Raw genomic sequence first — 15295 nt, 5'->3', positions numbered from 1 at the left:
CGAACCAGAGGGTCCAACGTAATTCTCAAGTCTTTCAATGAGAATGTCGTGGTCTACAGTATCAAAAGCAGCACTCAAATCTATCAGTACAAGGATAAAGAGTTTTTTATTGTCTATGTTTAAGCTTAGGTCGTTGACCACTTTGACTAATGCAGTCTCAGTGCTGTGGTGAGACCGAAAACCAGATTGAAATTTATCAAAAATACAATTCAAATTGAGAAAGTCACTTCAATGTTTAGAAACCAGTTTCTCTAGAATTTTACTTACAAAAAGAAAGATTTGAGATAGGCCTGAAGTTATTCAGCACTGTGGGATGAAGGCTGCTTTTCTTGAGGAGGGGCTTCACAATAGCATTTTTCAGTGCCAAAGGGAAGTCACCAGTGGTCAGGGAGTTGTTTACAATCGCTAGCACTTCCTCCTCTAAACAGGTGAACACCGTTTAAAAAAAAAAGATGTAGGGATAACGTCACATGCGCAAGTGGAGGGTTTTTGTTGCATGACTTGTTTCCTGAGTGTTTCTTTATCAGTTGCAACAAAGTGACTCATAGCAGTTTTGCACACGGGAAGCAAAGCTGAAGCTCACACACATTTAGGATAGTACTGCAAACTCTTCACATTTTGAAGATGAGGAGATTAGGGAGTGGCTTTTTGGACCAGGCCTTATGAGAGAATCAATAGCACTCTGGGATTGTTGTGATTCTGCAAAATCAGATTTGTAAAATGGGCCCGTCTAGGAGATCTGACTTCTAAATTAAAACTAGAGAGGTTCTCTTTCAAAATGTCATAATGGACATGCATCTTAGTTTTTCTCCATTTACGCTCGGCTTGTCTGCATTTTTTTCTTTAAGTCAATGACATTATCAGTTCTTCATTGTGGTTTTTGTTTGGACTTAATCTTCTTGAGTTTGGTGCCACCGTGTCAATGGTGATCTTCAGCTTATTATTAAAAGGATTGTCCAGGTCATTTCAATAGGGGGAAAGGGACTGTGGGGGTAGGCTATTAAAATGGTTGATAAAGTTTTCAGCAGCTTCAGAGGCAAAATAGCATTTTCTAACAGTCTACTCAGTAACAACATTAGGTGATGACAGAGATGCTGAGAAGAAAATACAGCAATGGTCTGAGATTGCCACGTCTGTTATTGAAGATATAGTCCACGAGTGATGATAAGATCCGTGTTTCCATGGTTATGAGTGGGTTTTTTAACATGTTGAATAAAATCCATGGAAATCAGAACATTTAGGAACTCTGCAGATTTAGTCAGCTGCCTTGTCTGCATGCAGGTTGAAATCTCCCAGTACCAAGATGTTATCATAGTTGATGCAACAGTAGACAGTAATTCATTGAACTCATCTACAAAGATAGGACACTGCTTGGGTGGTCTATATATAGATATAGCTAGCACAGTGGGGTGGGAGTTTAACAGTACAGCATGATACTCAAAGGAAACAAGATCACCAAATTTGATATTTCTACACTGTAAGGCATCAGAAAAAATAGAGGCAGTCCCACCACCTTTTTCCTGTCTTATTGAATATTCAAAGCTATAACAGGGCGGGGATGACTCAATAAGAACAGAAGGTCCGTCGCCCTGAAGCCAAGTCTCAGTTAAAAATATGCAGTCAAGTTTGTGTTCAGATACAAGTTCATTAAATATAGCTGCAAGCAGCAATGACGGGGCCAAGCCCTTACGCATCAAAGACAACAAGACACCTCCTCCCCTGCACCTCCTCCTCTACCCCTCCCCCCTCCTCTACATCTCTTCCTCTACACCTCCTCTATACCTCCTCCCACCCTTACACCTCCTCCTCTACACCTCCTCCCTCCCCTACACCTTCTCCTCTATACCCCCCTCCTCTACACCTCCTCCCTCCTCTACACCTCCTCATCTACCCTTCCCCCCTTCTACACACCTCCTCCCTCCCCTACACCTCCCCCCTCCTCTACACCTCCTCATCTACCCTTCCCCCCTTCTACACACCTCCTCCCTCCCCTACACCTCCCCCCTCCTCTACACCTCCTCATCTACCCTTCCCCCCTTCTACACACCTCCTCCCTCCACAACACTCCCTCCCCTACACCTCCTCCCTCCTCTACACCTCCTCCTCTACCCCTCCCCCCTCCTCTACACCTCCCTCCCCTACACCTCCCCCCTTCACTACACCTCCTCCTCTACACCTTCCCCCTCTACACCTTCCCCCTCCTCTAAACCTCCCCCTCCTCTACTCCTCCTCCCTGAATGAATGAAAGCACAACCGGGGTGTTGTTGCACAAAAACGCTTATATCAACATCATACTTTAATCTGACGATTTTGTCTCCAACTAGTAATTTGTAGAGCATGCCATCACCTACGCATACAAGCAAAATGACCCCCATCAGGCCACAGGGGGCGCTACAGCAATCGATTGCATTTTAGCCACTTTTAAGCATTTTGGCTTGTTATAGCACCACCCTGTGGCAAATTTGCTGCATTTTTCTCAACTTACCTTAGGATATACTCTGGCACTATTGTACCAAGTTTTGGAAAAATCGGCATAGTGGTTAGGCCTTAACAGGAAATTAGCTCTCTAGCGCCCCCATTTCAGTTGATCAGGCAATAATGCAGTCTGCAAATACACCTTGGGGTGTATTTGCGGATATGCTAGCAAAGATTTGTGGTGTTTTGTACAACCTTTCAGAAATTATACCTTCATGTGAAAAGCCACGCCCTCTGCAATCCTCATTGGCTCATAGTTTGTTTTATTCAACTTTTCAAAAAATGCCAACTCAGAACTTTAGACTCGGTGAAACTTTCTAGGAGGAGATAGATTTTAAGCGTTTTCCAAAAAATGCAAAATTGCAGATTATTTACACAACCAGAAGTTATAGGTTCTTGAGGCAAATTTGTTCATCACGAGGACAGACATATGTCTGCAAAGTTTCATGACTCTACGTCAAACAGGGCATGAGCTATGCCTGTTCAAAGTTTGCAATTTTGCTATTGCGCCCCCTATTGGCCAATCGATCTGGGACTTGCTCCATTGCCTCATCACATGATCCTCTACCATCGTCAAAGTTTCGTAAAAAGTTACCACTCCGTTCTATAGGCTGCCATTGACTCCCATGGCGGAATAATAATAATAATAATACCATCAATTACAATAGGGGCTTCACACTTTGTGCTGGCCCCTAATTATAAAAGACTTATTGCATAATGATCAGACATTTAAAACTGCCATGTCTATTTTTTCCCATTTAGTCTTTCTTGGTACAACACACTGGTCAGTTAGTGGGATGGGGGCCAGATTATTCAGAATTACCTTTTAGCTGATGACTATAACTATTTGGTCTGTTATTATTTATTAAAACAGGTATAGCAGATGTGTAAGAGTGTTCAGCAACAAGACCCGGGGTCTCGTCAGAATGTTCAGGGCTAGCTATTACAGGGTTGTGCTGAGACACACATCAATCAGTGTCAATATACAGTTATTGTAGTTTTGGGCAAGTAGTTCCACACTCTTAAGGTTGGGGTGAACGCCGTCTGGTTTGTATAGGACATCATCTCTGATCCAGAATCAATCAAAAAGGCTAATAAAGCCATGATCGTGGTCACCGCAGAATGCTTTTAGCCATTCATGCAAAGCATACATGCGACTGAAGTGCTCACAGGATTTTGAGGGGCTGTGAATGGGTCCTGAGAAATACATGTTTTACCAGGATTAGGATAGTGGCTTTGGATAGTGGCTTTGGATAGTGACGGCATGGGACTCTAGATTGTCGTGGAGGATTACAGATTTTTTATCCATGACGTCATTCGTGCCTACATGCACAAGGAATTTATCCGTGGATGGATGCAGGTTGGTGACCACTGGTGTCAGTTCGATTAAATCTTCTACTTTACCGCCAGGAAGACAGAAAGTGGAAGCTCCTGGGATTTTGCCAATAATGAGGGTATGGGGTTGTCTGTCACTGGAACCTCGACAAAAAGAAAGTTTTGGTGGAAGAAGAGGCGTACCGTCATCAGCAGTGGAATGGGGTTCATCTGTGTGCGCAGACTGTGGGTTCGAGCGGACAGCAGTATGGTCACTAGCACAGCTACCGTTAGCCGTGACCATGACAGGAGAACTCTTGGAGTTGTTCTGTAAAGTTGAGCTTCTACTCTGTTTTTTTTCCTTGGATCTGACCGTGAGGGGCTCCGGAACAGTCACAGACTCGCTCAGCTCCTCAAGCGGTGAAAAGTAGTTGGACGTTGGGACAGGGTCATTCTTATTGACCAGTTTACTGCCTCGGCCCCCGTTCCTCAAGCCTCCTACACTTGTTTCCTGTGTTTCAACCTACATATGAGAGTAATTTTCATTAGCACCTGTTTGATATAATTGGTTAATCATACACCTGACTATAATCCTACAAAATCCCTGACTTTGTGCAAGTGTACCTACAATATAAGAATTGAAGCTGGTTTGAAGGCAAAGGGTAGTCACACCAAATATTGATTTGATTTAGATTTTTCTTCTGTTCTCTCACTGCATTTTATACATTGATAAAAAGAAACAATTTTTAAAGCTTTCTTACTTTACAGCATTTCTTCTTTCTTCTTCACCTAGAACGTTTGCACAGTACTGTACATACATACATACATACATAGATGCGCACGTGCACACGCACACACACACACACACACACACACACACACACACACACCTTATAGGTCAGAGCCCACACACACAGAGAACCAGTTACTGGGTTAGAAGGCCAGACTGTATCTGGGTTATTCTGGAGTTGTGTTACCTACTTCAGGTGAACTTGATCAACTTGTCTTTTCTTGTACAAATATAAAAGCCTCTGAAAGAAGCAGCTTGAATATCATATTGTATCCGTATTCTAACATTTAGCCAGGGTTCCCATTAGGCTGGGGGGCATAGACAGTCTCCAGAGTTTACATTACATTAGTCATTCAGCAGACACTTGTATCCAAAATGACTTACAATAATTGCATTTAACGTAGGAAGTAAGTGTACTACAGTACTTGCCAGAACTCACAAGTACATCTCTTTTCTAAACAAGTACTGTACCTAAGAACATAATCTAGTGGTAAAGCCGCAAGAGTCGCAAAATATAAATACAATAGGTGCTTAAAGGTCAGTTTAGGAATTTAGCATTATAAGCCATGTTATAAGGTTATTTATGATCATGTACAACGGGCTGTATCAACGTTTCGTCAAACGGTGCACTCTCGAGATATAGCCTGTCACCACTAACACACTCAATGGATCCATAGGTGCACAGACAAAATCACTCAAAAACATCATAAACTCTCGTTTTTAAAGACAAGAAACTCACCGAGTGGTCACTGGTGTCTGTTGATATTCTGACAAAGAAATCCCCACAAATTATGCTTCCGATCGGGTTTTATTGATCTTATTATATTCATTGATTTGTTTGAAAACAAAGCCAGAGATGTTTAGATTCATCCGTGTGCGGCGTCTCCTCTCTTCCAATCCATATACTTACCGCCTGCCTGCACCTCGGACAGTACAGTAGGTGTGCGTTTTCCTCTCCTCTCCTGCCTAGATTCATCCGTGTCCCATATTTGTTTTGATCAACAAACACTTCTACCCCCTAACACTATCAATGAAATACCAGCTGCAAAGCAATCCTAGACTTGTTGTTGTTGTTGTGTAGACCTGTGACCCGGAAGCAGCTCTTCTTCTTCTTCTACGGTAACCTCCAAACTCAGTCAAGACCTCCCAAAGTTTACAAATGCATGTACCGCGAGTGAAAATAGTTCTATGCTAAATGATTAATAAAACCCGATCAGAAGCATACTTTGTGGTGATTTTATGTCAGAAGATCAACGGACACCAGCGACCACTCGGTGAGTTTACTGTCTTTGAAAACGAGAGTTTATGGTGTTTTTGAGCGATTTTGTCTGTGTACCTATGGATCCATTAAGTGTGTTAGCGGCAACGGGCTATATCTCAAGAGTGCACCGTTTGACGAAACTTTGATATTGGCCGTTGTATATGATCGTAAATAACTTTTTAACATGGCTTATAATGAGAAATTCTGAAACTGTCCTTTAAGAGAGAGGATCCTGGTAGTACTTCTTGAAGAGGTGAGTTTTGAGCCTGTGGCGAAAGATTGGCAGCAACTCTGTCAGAAGGGGGAAATGAAAGGACCAGCTGGGTGTCATCGGCATAGCAGTGATGGGAGAAGCCATGTGAGCGAATGACAGAAGCCAGAGATGTAGTGTAGAGGGAGTAACTCCCGTAGTCAGACTACATGGTTCTGACATCAACTCTCTCCATGTCACCTGGTAGGAGTGGCCCGTCAGATATGATGCAAACAGCGAGAGTCAGCGACGTCTTTCTCCTGGAGGGTGGAGAGGAGGATCTGGTGGTCCACCGTGTCAAACGCTGCTGACAGGTCTAGGAGTATCAGGACAGAGGAGAGAGTTTGCCCTTCTTTAACTCTGTCACTGCAAGGAGGTTGAGTGGCCTACCTTGAGCCCGGACTGGTGGGGGTCCAGGAGGTGGTTGAGTGGCCTACCTTGAGCCCGGACTGGTGGGGGTCCAGGAGGTGGTTGAGTGGCCTACCTTGAGCCCGGACTGGTGGGGGTCCAGGAGGTTGCTCTGGGAGATATGAAGGTAGTTGGTTAAAGATAGCACGTTCAAGTGTTCTTCATAGAAAGGATAGAAGGGAAACCGGTCTGTAGTTTTTGGACATCAGAGGGGTCAAGAGATGGTTTCTTCAGGAGGGGGTTGATGAGGTGGGTTAGGAAGGGAAGGAGTTCAGGTATAACAGACTGAAGGAGAGAGGAGGGGACAGGGTCTAGGGAGCAGGTGGGGAGGGGGCTAGATGTAACAAGGTTGAGTACCTTGTTAGGGGAGAGGGGAGAAAGGCAGGGTAAGGTGGGATGTGGAGAGGGGAGGGAGAGCAGAGAGAGAAGAGAGGGGGAGGGTGGGTGGCGGAGGGTGGAGGGTGGAGAGGCGTGGTTGGTGCATGGAGTGTCGACCGGGGGATGGGAGAAAGAGGATATGATATCGCTACCTTTCTTGTCAAAGAAGGCCGGGGGGGGGGGCAGGCTGGGTGCGGGTGGGCAGCATGGGCAGGCCGGGAGTTTCTGCAATATCATCAGGAATGTCAACTTGTGTTCAACCAGGGCAGGAATCTGAACCACGCATCAGAGTCCAGTACGTTGATAATCAGCGTGGACATGTGCTAGTCAGGCTACAACATAACCGCTTTTCACTGGTTGGCACGGTACAATATTGGGCTTCAGTTCATGATCAGCAATGTGACATGTTGATCAGTTCACCATCAACAATGTGTGTGTGTTGGGGGGGAGGGGTGGGGGGTATGTTTTGGTGAAAACTCTCATTTCCTTGTCTTATAATGAAGCAGAAACAAGTAGAGTCCTGTATTGTTCCTGCTGGTGGACCTGATAGTATTGCACTGCAGCTGAACCCGGAACCAGCAGCCATGTAGGAATTAACAGTGCTCTCACTGTGTTGTTTGGGACTGTATTCAAATCTGATTAAGCCAACCATATAAGGAGATGACAGCCGTATAAGGAGATGAAAGCCATATAAGGCCCTATCCACACGAGCACGGGTACTTTTGAAACCGGGCATTTTTCTACACGGTTTGGCCTTCCATCCACACTTAAATGTCATTCTAGGCCACTGAAACCGGACTTTTTTTTTTTTTAAACTGTCCAGGTTGAACATTTTTTGAAACTCCACTTTCAGTATTGTCATGTGGACAGAAATGTTTCTGAGTTTTTGGCTTGTTTTTACGTTGCTGTTTCCTCTTGTTTACATAAAATGCTGTAATGAGACACGTGTGGACTCAACCACACAACTGCAGCTCTTGGTTAGAGATGACGGCCTTGGTGGGTTGCCTCCAGTGCAGTAGAACCATAGGAAGCATAATTCAGTCACGTCAGGTACATGTCACATGTCTATGACATCATCCAGGTCACATGGCTATGCCATCATCCAGGGATCCAGTCAAACCCAACATGAACATAAATTCAGTGGGTTTAAAAAAACACCTACAGTAAGTAGGTGGTTATGATGGGTACTGAGGTAGGTAGGTAGGTAGGTAGTGGGGTAGGTAGGTTGTCGGGTAGGTAGTGAGGTAAGTTGATAGGTACATAGTGAGGTAGTTAAGTAGGTAGTGGGGTAGGTAAGTTGTGGGGTAGGTAGTGAGGTAAGTTGGCAGGTACATAGTGAGGTAGGTAGGTAGGTAGTGGGGTAGGTAGGTTGTGGGGTAGGTAGTGAGGTAAGTTGGTAGGTACATAGTGAGGTAGGTAGGTAGGTAGTGGGGTAGGTAGGTTGTGGGGTAGGTAGTGAGGTAAGTTGGTAGGTACATAGTGAGGTAGATAGGTAGTACACAAGATTGCAGTGTCAAGAATTGCTCCAGTTGGGAGTCTCAGTCAGTTGGTAGGTAGTCTGACTCAATGGATGTAGGTTTTGGTGATGAGTCGTGTCATTTGTTTATTACTGCCCAATCGGTGGCGCCGATTCATATGGTCGGCCAGTCCAGACTCCTTGAAACACCAACCTAGCAATCACTCCATTGAAGATGATTGTGATTGTTTTAAAGAAATACAGTGTTTTTCCCCCTATCCCCGAATGGTAATGAGTCCAGCCAGACCTTTCTCCAGTGCTGGCATAAACAAAGTTATTATTTTATTATTATAAAATAATAATATTATTATTATTATTATTTTATAAATAATATTATAAAATAATAATAATAATAATAATGTACTTGATGTATCTTTGCCTCCATGCCTGTACCTTCTCATACGGGGTTTAGTTTTGGGTGCTACAAAGCATTTTCTTTTATAAACTTTGAGAAGAGAGATATATGTTTGCTTTCATTTGAAATGTCAAAGTCATACACTGTGATTTATTTGGGGTGCAACAGTGATGTAGATTGTCAGTAGTGTCATGGTGTGAAAACCGCGCTGCACTTTTCACTGAACTCCAGTCTGGTTGTTTCCAGAGCTCAGAAAGGGGGTGTGGCTTCACCCATCCCAAGGAGGTCTCTCCGCCCCTGACCCGGGGATTCGGCGGCATGGTTGGGGCTTGTCTCTCCGGCCGCTGGGCGACCTCCACGCCGAGCAGAACCTCCACTGAGCCTGTGACCTTCGACCCTGCCAGGATCAGCGCCTGGCTGGGGCAGACGCCCAGAGACGACCCTTCTGTCCCCACCCCTCCTGACCCCGGGACCAGACCCTGCTCCAAGGCCGTCCAGACTGACCTGCAGGTACCAACACACACACACACACACACACACACACACACCCCTGCCCCATCTCCGTGCTATAACTGACCTGTACTCAGGTACAACCATGGATGTATTGGGGTACAACTGACCTGTACACTGCCTCACTACGGGGATGAGTCACAGATACACACACTCTCAGCAGGATGTGCTGGGATGTGTTACACGACTCTCTGAAATAGTCTATTCTGATTGGACAGTTGACACACTCTATTATTTCTTGATAACTGACCGATGTTAGGGGCAACAGAGCAATAATGACTGCTGCTAGGGGGCAACACTGTTCAGCTGTTCTAGCTACCTTTAGCTAATTCGCTGGTGAAAGAAAAGGTGTAGGCTATTACTACTACCATTGATGTCATTGGTACATTGCTTAAATTTTACTTTCAATGGAAACAACAAGCAATGTGGCTGGCTATTTATGTTGCGATGTTGCTAGGAAGCCAAGCAGCAGCATTGATGGTTTATAGCGTAGCTAAAGCCAACCGTTCTTATATATAAACATAAATATAATAATATTATATTTATGTTTATAATAATATATAGGTATATGTTTATAATAATGTATAGGTATATAGGTATTATTTACTGTACGTTTAAACTATATCTATATCACCTTTAACAGGTTAAAATGATATCTACATCACCTTTAACAGGGAAAAATGTTAACTAAATCACATTTAACAGGTTAGAGCAGCCATCAGCCTGGGTGAGATGTACCTACTGTATTTTTCACGTGACTCTCAGAAAAAATAGACAATGAAAAGATCTGTTAGTCTTATTGACATCATACCAGCAACATGACATGACTGACACCTTTCCCTGTAGTTTCCAAGTCTATGTAGTCTGGAGTCAAGCGCCATAAAACATGGGCAGAGGGGTGGAGCTAGCGCATTAGCCTACCTTTCAAATCCAGCTGAATTTGAACATTATGTCTTTGGGAGTGTATTGTCAGGACTAAATGAAAAACTAATTTAGGTAATACACTTTGCCGTTTGTGTAATAAAAACCTCTGTGAAGTGAGAGTTAATGTGGAAGAAAGTCCACGTGTCAGATATGCTACCGACAGCTCGCTAGAGTGCACTTGTTAGCAATACATAATAAGTGGAAATCTGCGGTCAAGTGACCAAATCAGCCTCTCCAGTCTCCACACAGCCCAGTATCTGCGTGGGCCAATCAGCATCCGATTGAAAATCTCCTAGGATTCCCATTGGTGTCCACGAATATTATAGCTTGTTCCCAGAAGTTCTTGTCACAGCGAGAGCTTCTGGGTACTAGGCTAAATCTGAATATGTCACACATATATGTCACACATGTACTGTAGAGAATATATATATATATAATTTATATTTATGAATGTCACAGGCATGAAACTATATATATATATATATATATATATATATATTACCATTTTAGCAATTGCATGTTATTAAAGGAGAAAGTCGAGGCTACATGTGTACTATATAGTCATAGCAGAATCCCAATGTAGGCTGTACAGTAATTAATATAATAGCAGCAATGCTGCAGGCGTGGACACACACAGGCGTGGACTCACACAGGCGTGGACTCACACAGGCGTGGACACACACGGGCGTGGACTCACACAGGCGTGGACACCACTGTCCCCAATGACGTCCTCCTCCTGGTGTGGCGTGTAACCTGTTAACGAGACCTTTAAACTGCTGACGGCTCAGCGGTCAAAGGTCATGAGCTTGGACGAGATTCAACGTGCCATATGGCCGTTAGCCAAAGGGATGACTGTGTAGTACTAGCAACAGTAGCTCTCATTCAGCACCCCATATCACATGAGGATCATCTATGTGTTTGTGCGTGCGTGTGTGTGTGTGTGTGTGCCCTCAAACCTCCTGACCTGACACACAGATTGATCCTTCGTGTTCTGCTTGTTAACTTCTACATACCTCTGGTCCCAAGCTGACTACACTACGCTCTGAGTGTGATGTCTTCTGGAATGTTCCATGACATCTGCATCTCCATCTCTTCCTGTGAATCTGCAGTTGGAAATCAGTGTAACATGATTAGATAATGGATATTTCTTCACCCTGACACAACATCTGCTTTCCCATAGGTATGGATGGAGAATTCACTCCAGATATCCATACGAAGACACAGATTAGCATAGCATCATGTGAACCGACCACACAGTCAGAGTTGTCCATCTTGAATCTTGTCTGACTTCACACAAGATCTAATTCATTGCCCTCAATTTGCGATGAGCCGCGTAGACTCGCAAACTTTGGGGTTTGTATCTTGGCCTCTGTGTAAACAGATTCATAAAACGGTGATATATCGTCCCTGTCTCCGACGCCCTAAAACGACGACGCCAGAGAATGTTCCCTCCTCCATATCTTCATCTTCTTCTCCCTCTTCGTCTTTGGTGGCTAAAGAAGCCTGGCTGGGTCCTTCATCTGGGAAGAAGAATCCAGAAGAAGAAGAAGAAGAAGAAGAATCCAGATATGAGAAGAATGGCTTTGTTGATGGAACAGCCTGATTCCCCAATCGAACCCTAGTAAACCCAGCCGAGTAGCCATTTCCATTTGAAAAAAGTCTTGTAATTTCTCTTTGCTGGCAGCTTAATTGGCATCTTTACAGCGACGGGGGGAAGGAGAGCTTAGCCGCTAACTGGCTTTTTAACGTCTGCCGTAATTGCAGGCGAGAGCATAAAGAGGAGAGACATAAAGAGACAAGACACCATAGGGCCAGCAGCCATCAGCACAAACTACGGGGAGAGAGACCAGAGAGGGAGAGAGAGAGAGAGAAAGAGAGGCAGGAAGAAGGCAAGCGCGGGGAACGAGTGTCTGATGGTTGGGTCCCACGGGCCTGTGTGTGTGTGTGTGTGTGTGTGTGTGTGTTTGTGTGTGTTTCCAACCTCATTAGTTAATGGACTGCATCTCTTAAGTCTCTTTTCATTTACAATTGGGCTTTGTTGCATAGAGCCAGTGCGTGTAGAATGAGTGTAGCTGTGTCCTCGCTCAAACTGCCTCTTTGTGTGTGTGTGTGTGTGTGTGTGTGTGTGTGTGTGTGTGTGTGTGCGCGTGCGTGTGTGTAACAGTGTTCGGGCTGCAGTGAAGGAAGCCACAGTCCGGGGGACCTCCCTATTCATTCACAGCCTTGTCGCCATGACACCCGGGAGGTGTGCTTTACCCGCTGTCCTGCACGATCATGTGACTGCAAGCTACAGTCTGATTGGAGGAGTTGCAGAAGCGAACCAAAGCCACAGGTATTGTTCCTGAGTGTGAGTGAGTGTGAGTGTGAGTGTGAGTGTGTGTGTGTGTGTGTGTGTGTGTGTGTGTGTGTGTGTGTGTGTGTGTGTGTGAGTGTGTGTGCGTCTGTTAGTATGTCTCCCCTTGTTGATTGCTGTGTTTCCTCTCTGCCAGTCTGAAGGCGTGGAGGTGGGGAAGTTGTCTGGAGGACAGACGCGCCGCCTTGCCACGCCCAGAGGCGGCCTGAGCGCGGCGCCGGCTCTGAGCTGCCCGCTCTTCCGCTGGTTCCTACTGGGCGCGCTCCTGGCCCTGGTGGCCTGGGTCACCGCGGGCGTCTTGGAACCCGATTGTCGCTACGCCAACGGCCTGGCGCGCTCTTCCCACCTGGTGCTGCGATACGTCAACGGGCCGCCCCCGACCTGATCGCTGATTGGCCACCAGGCTGAGCTCCTGCTGGGTGACCCTCCCCTATGGCTGGAGGTCAAACTACAACTAGACATTGAGGGTTACCTGATATAGATCACCCACTTACCTGTGAGAGTGCAGCGGGCAGCTATAACCATGGTGCTGATACCTATCCATTTCCTCTTATATACAACTGTGTTGTGTGGGGACTAGGGCCCAGGGGTTGGTTTGGTATAAGGCCATTCACAGTGGCATCCACAAACTGCCTTGAGATATAACTGCATTACAGCAGCACTTGACTTGGGTTGATATTCTTGCGTCCGTCATGACATTTGTGTAACTCATTCATGTAGCAATTATACTCTTTACACAAGACTGATTAAGGCAGATTGTGAAAAACACTAGCCATTTAGTGAGAGAAATTTAGGTAATAATCTGTTTGTCAATACCTCTAATGTCACGGCGTTAGAGTGGGAAAGCTGTCGATCAATCCGGGGGATTTTATGCGGATGAGTTTGGCGTCCAGAGGGCAGATTTACAAGGGAGAGATATTGAGAGGTTGTCCCAGGTGGAGGCCACCGATGAGTAATTGGTCAATGAAATGGGTGACACAGCTAATGCACTTAGCATAGATTAGCAGTGATTCTCCAGTATCAGATCAGTGTGTGTGTGTGTGAGCGTGCGTGTAAGCTGCTGTTTACATGTTTGCTCATGTGTGTGTCTTTACCGTAGTACCAGTATGTGATTGTGTGATCTGTGCTATTTTCACATGGTTTTCTATTCAGTCATAAAGCAAATAGCATATTTTTGATATAACTACAATACACTGGCGCTTATAATGCAATATCAAAAGAAACTATTTTTGCAAGTTGATTTGAGATTTGATTTGAGGTTTGAATATGGCTTTTTTTCATTGAATATGGCTTTTTAATACATTTTCTGTGTGAATCTCTGGGGGCTTCGGTGGGTGTAGGTGAATGAGTCTCATCTAGTGTGTGTATCAATGGCGGGAAGGTCCCAGCCCATGTGTGATCAAAAGCCTCATTGATGGATGTCCTTATTTTATTTGCTGAATTCCAGTGACAAAATCTATGCATGTTGAAATAAAAGAGCTGTGTGTGAACATACAACATGGTATAACAGTGTGTTTGTGTGGGGAAGGAATGCGTGTGGAATGGGTCATGCGTGTGACGGGGGAGAGCCCGGCTCTCTCTCTCTCTCTCTCTCCCTCTCTCTCCCTCTCTCTCTCTCTCCCTCCCTCTCCCTCTCTCTCTCTCTCTCTCTCTCTGGTCTCGACGGCAGCCAGCGTCCGGCCCGGGTGGGAGAACTGAATGGCCTGTATTGTAACGACGGCTGAGAAAATGCAGAGAAGAATGCTTCAAATGCAATTAGTACGCAAATAATTTCATGTTGGGAGGAATTTCACCAGATGGCCTTTCAACCCCATAGCCTTCCTCCACTGAGGGTTAACTCCATCACATTGTCCCAGGGCTGGAGAACTGGAGTCGCCGACAATACACACTGGGCCAAAAGTTAAACCACACTAACATGAAATTAGACGCATTTCTACTTGAAATAAGTTCTATTCACTACAACCAGAGGTAAGGGGGGGGGGGTTGAGTGTTGAGTTATCTAGGAAAGTATATGGTAATATTGACATGTAAAGATGTATTTTGCAAGGAAATGTCAAGTGATTTCACTGTAGTGAGCCTGCGGCTTGTATCCGTCCGCCCCCCCGACCAGCGAGGGAACGCAGAGATGCGATGTGAGGTTGCGATAACGCCTGTTCTCTTCTGCCTGCCTGTGCGGGTGTAGGAGGGGGCGAGTCAATATGGAGAGGAAATTGCCTGTGTGTGTCTGTTTGTGTGAATGTGTGTGTGTGTGTGAATGTGTGTGTGTGTCTGTGTCTTTGTACATTTGGCAGAACAGTTGTTAACAATAAATTTGTGGAGCTGTATAGCGCGGGAGGGAGGGAGGGAGGGAGTGGGCTGGGCCGTAGATTGGACTGCAGGCGGTGATATACTGTCTGTGTATCTGGAGCCACCAGCCTCAGACCCAGTAAAAACACAGCTAATAAACGCCGCTCCACTCCCCTGAAGGACGAGCCGGGGGGGGTGGGTTAGGGGCGGGGGGGGGTGCTGAACCCTAGTGAAGAAATGAAATGAAGGATACAGTAGAGAGAACAGAATTTTTGAAGAGGAGAGGGCTACATGGAGATATCAGAACCCTAGAGAGAGAGAGACTCAGAGAGGGGAGGGAGAGATAAGAGATCCCAGAGGCCCAGAAGGAAGAAGCAACAGATAGAGGAGCGATACACAGACTGCCTCCCTCCCTCTCTGCCACATGACAGTGCCTCTCATCAGGTCTGGATGATCTCTCTCTCTCTCTCTCTCT

At 45.4% G+C, this 15295-nt stretch overlaps 1 protein-coding gene across 1 annotated transcript in view; it reads left to right on the top strand.

The window, feature by feature from the left end:
* The window catches only part of LOC311313024 (nesprin-2), a 38407-nt gene extending 24463 nt beyond the window's left edge, over positions 1-13944 (top strand). Inside the window, exons 9-11 of the mRNA XM_084443046.1 lie at positions 8994-9257; positions 12346-12513; positions 12671-13944. Of these exons, the coding sequence (XP_084299172.1) occupies positions 8994-9257; positions 12346-12513; positions 12671-12919 (681 nt within the window). The 3' untranslated portion in view covers positions 12920-13944. The remainder of the gene's footprint in view (positions 1-8993; positions 9258-12345; positions 12514-12670) is intronic.
* Positions 13945-15295: the final 1351 nt, after the last annotated feature.

The sequence above is a fragment of the Borostomias antarcticus genome (genome assembly GCF_949987555.1).
Source record: "Borostomias antarcticus genome assembly, chromosome: 1".
NCBI classification, from domain to species: Eukaryota; Metazoa; Chordata; class Actinopteri; order Stomiiformes; family Stomiidae; genus Borostomias; species Borostomias antarcticus.
The sequence above is the reverse complement of the archived record's forward strand: the minus strand, read 5'-3'. Positions and strand labels throughout refer to the sequence as shown.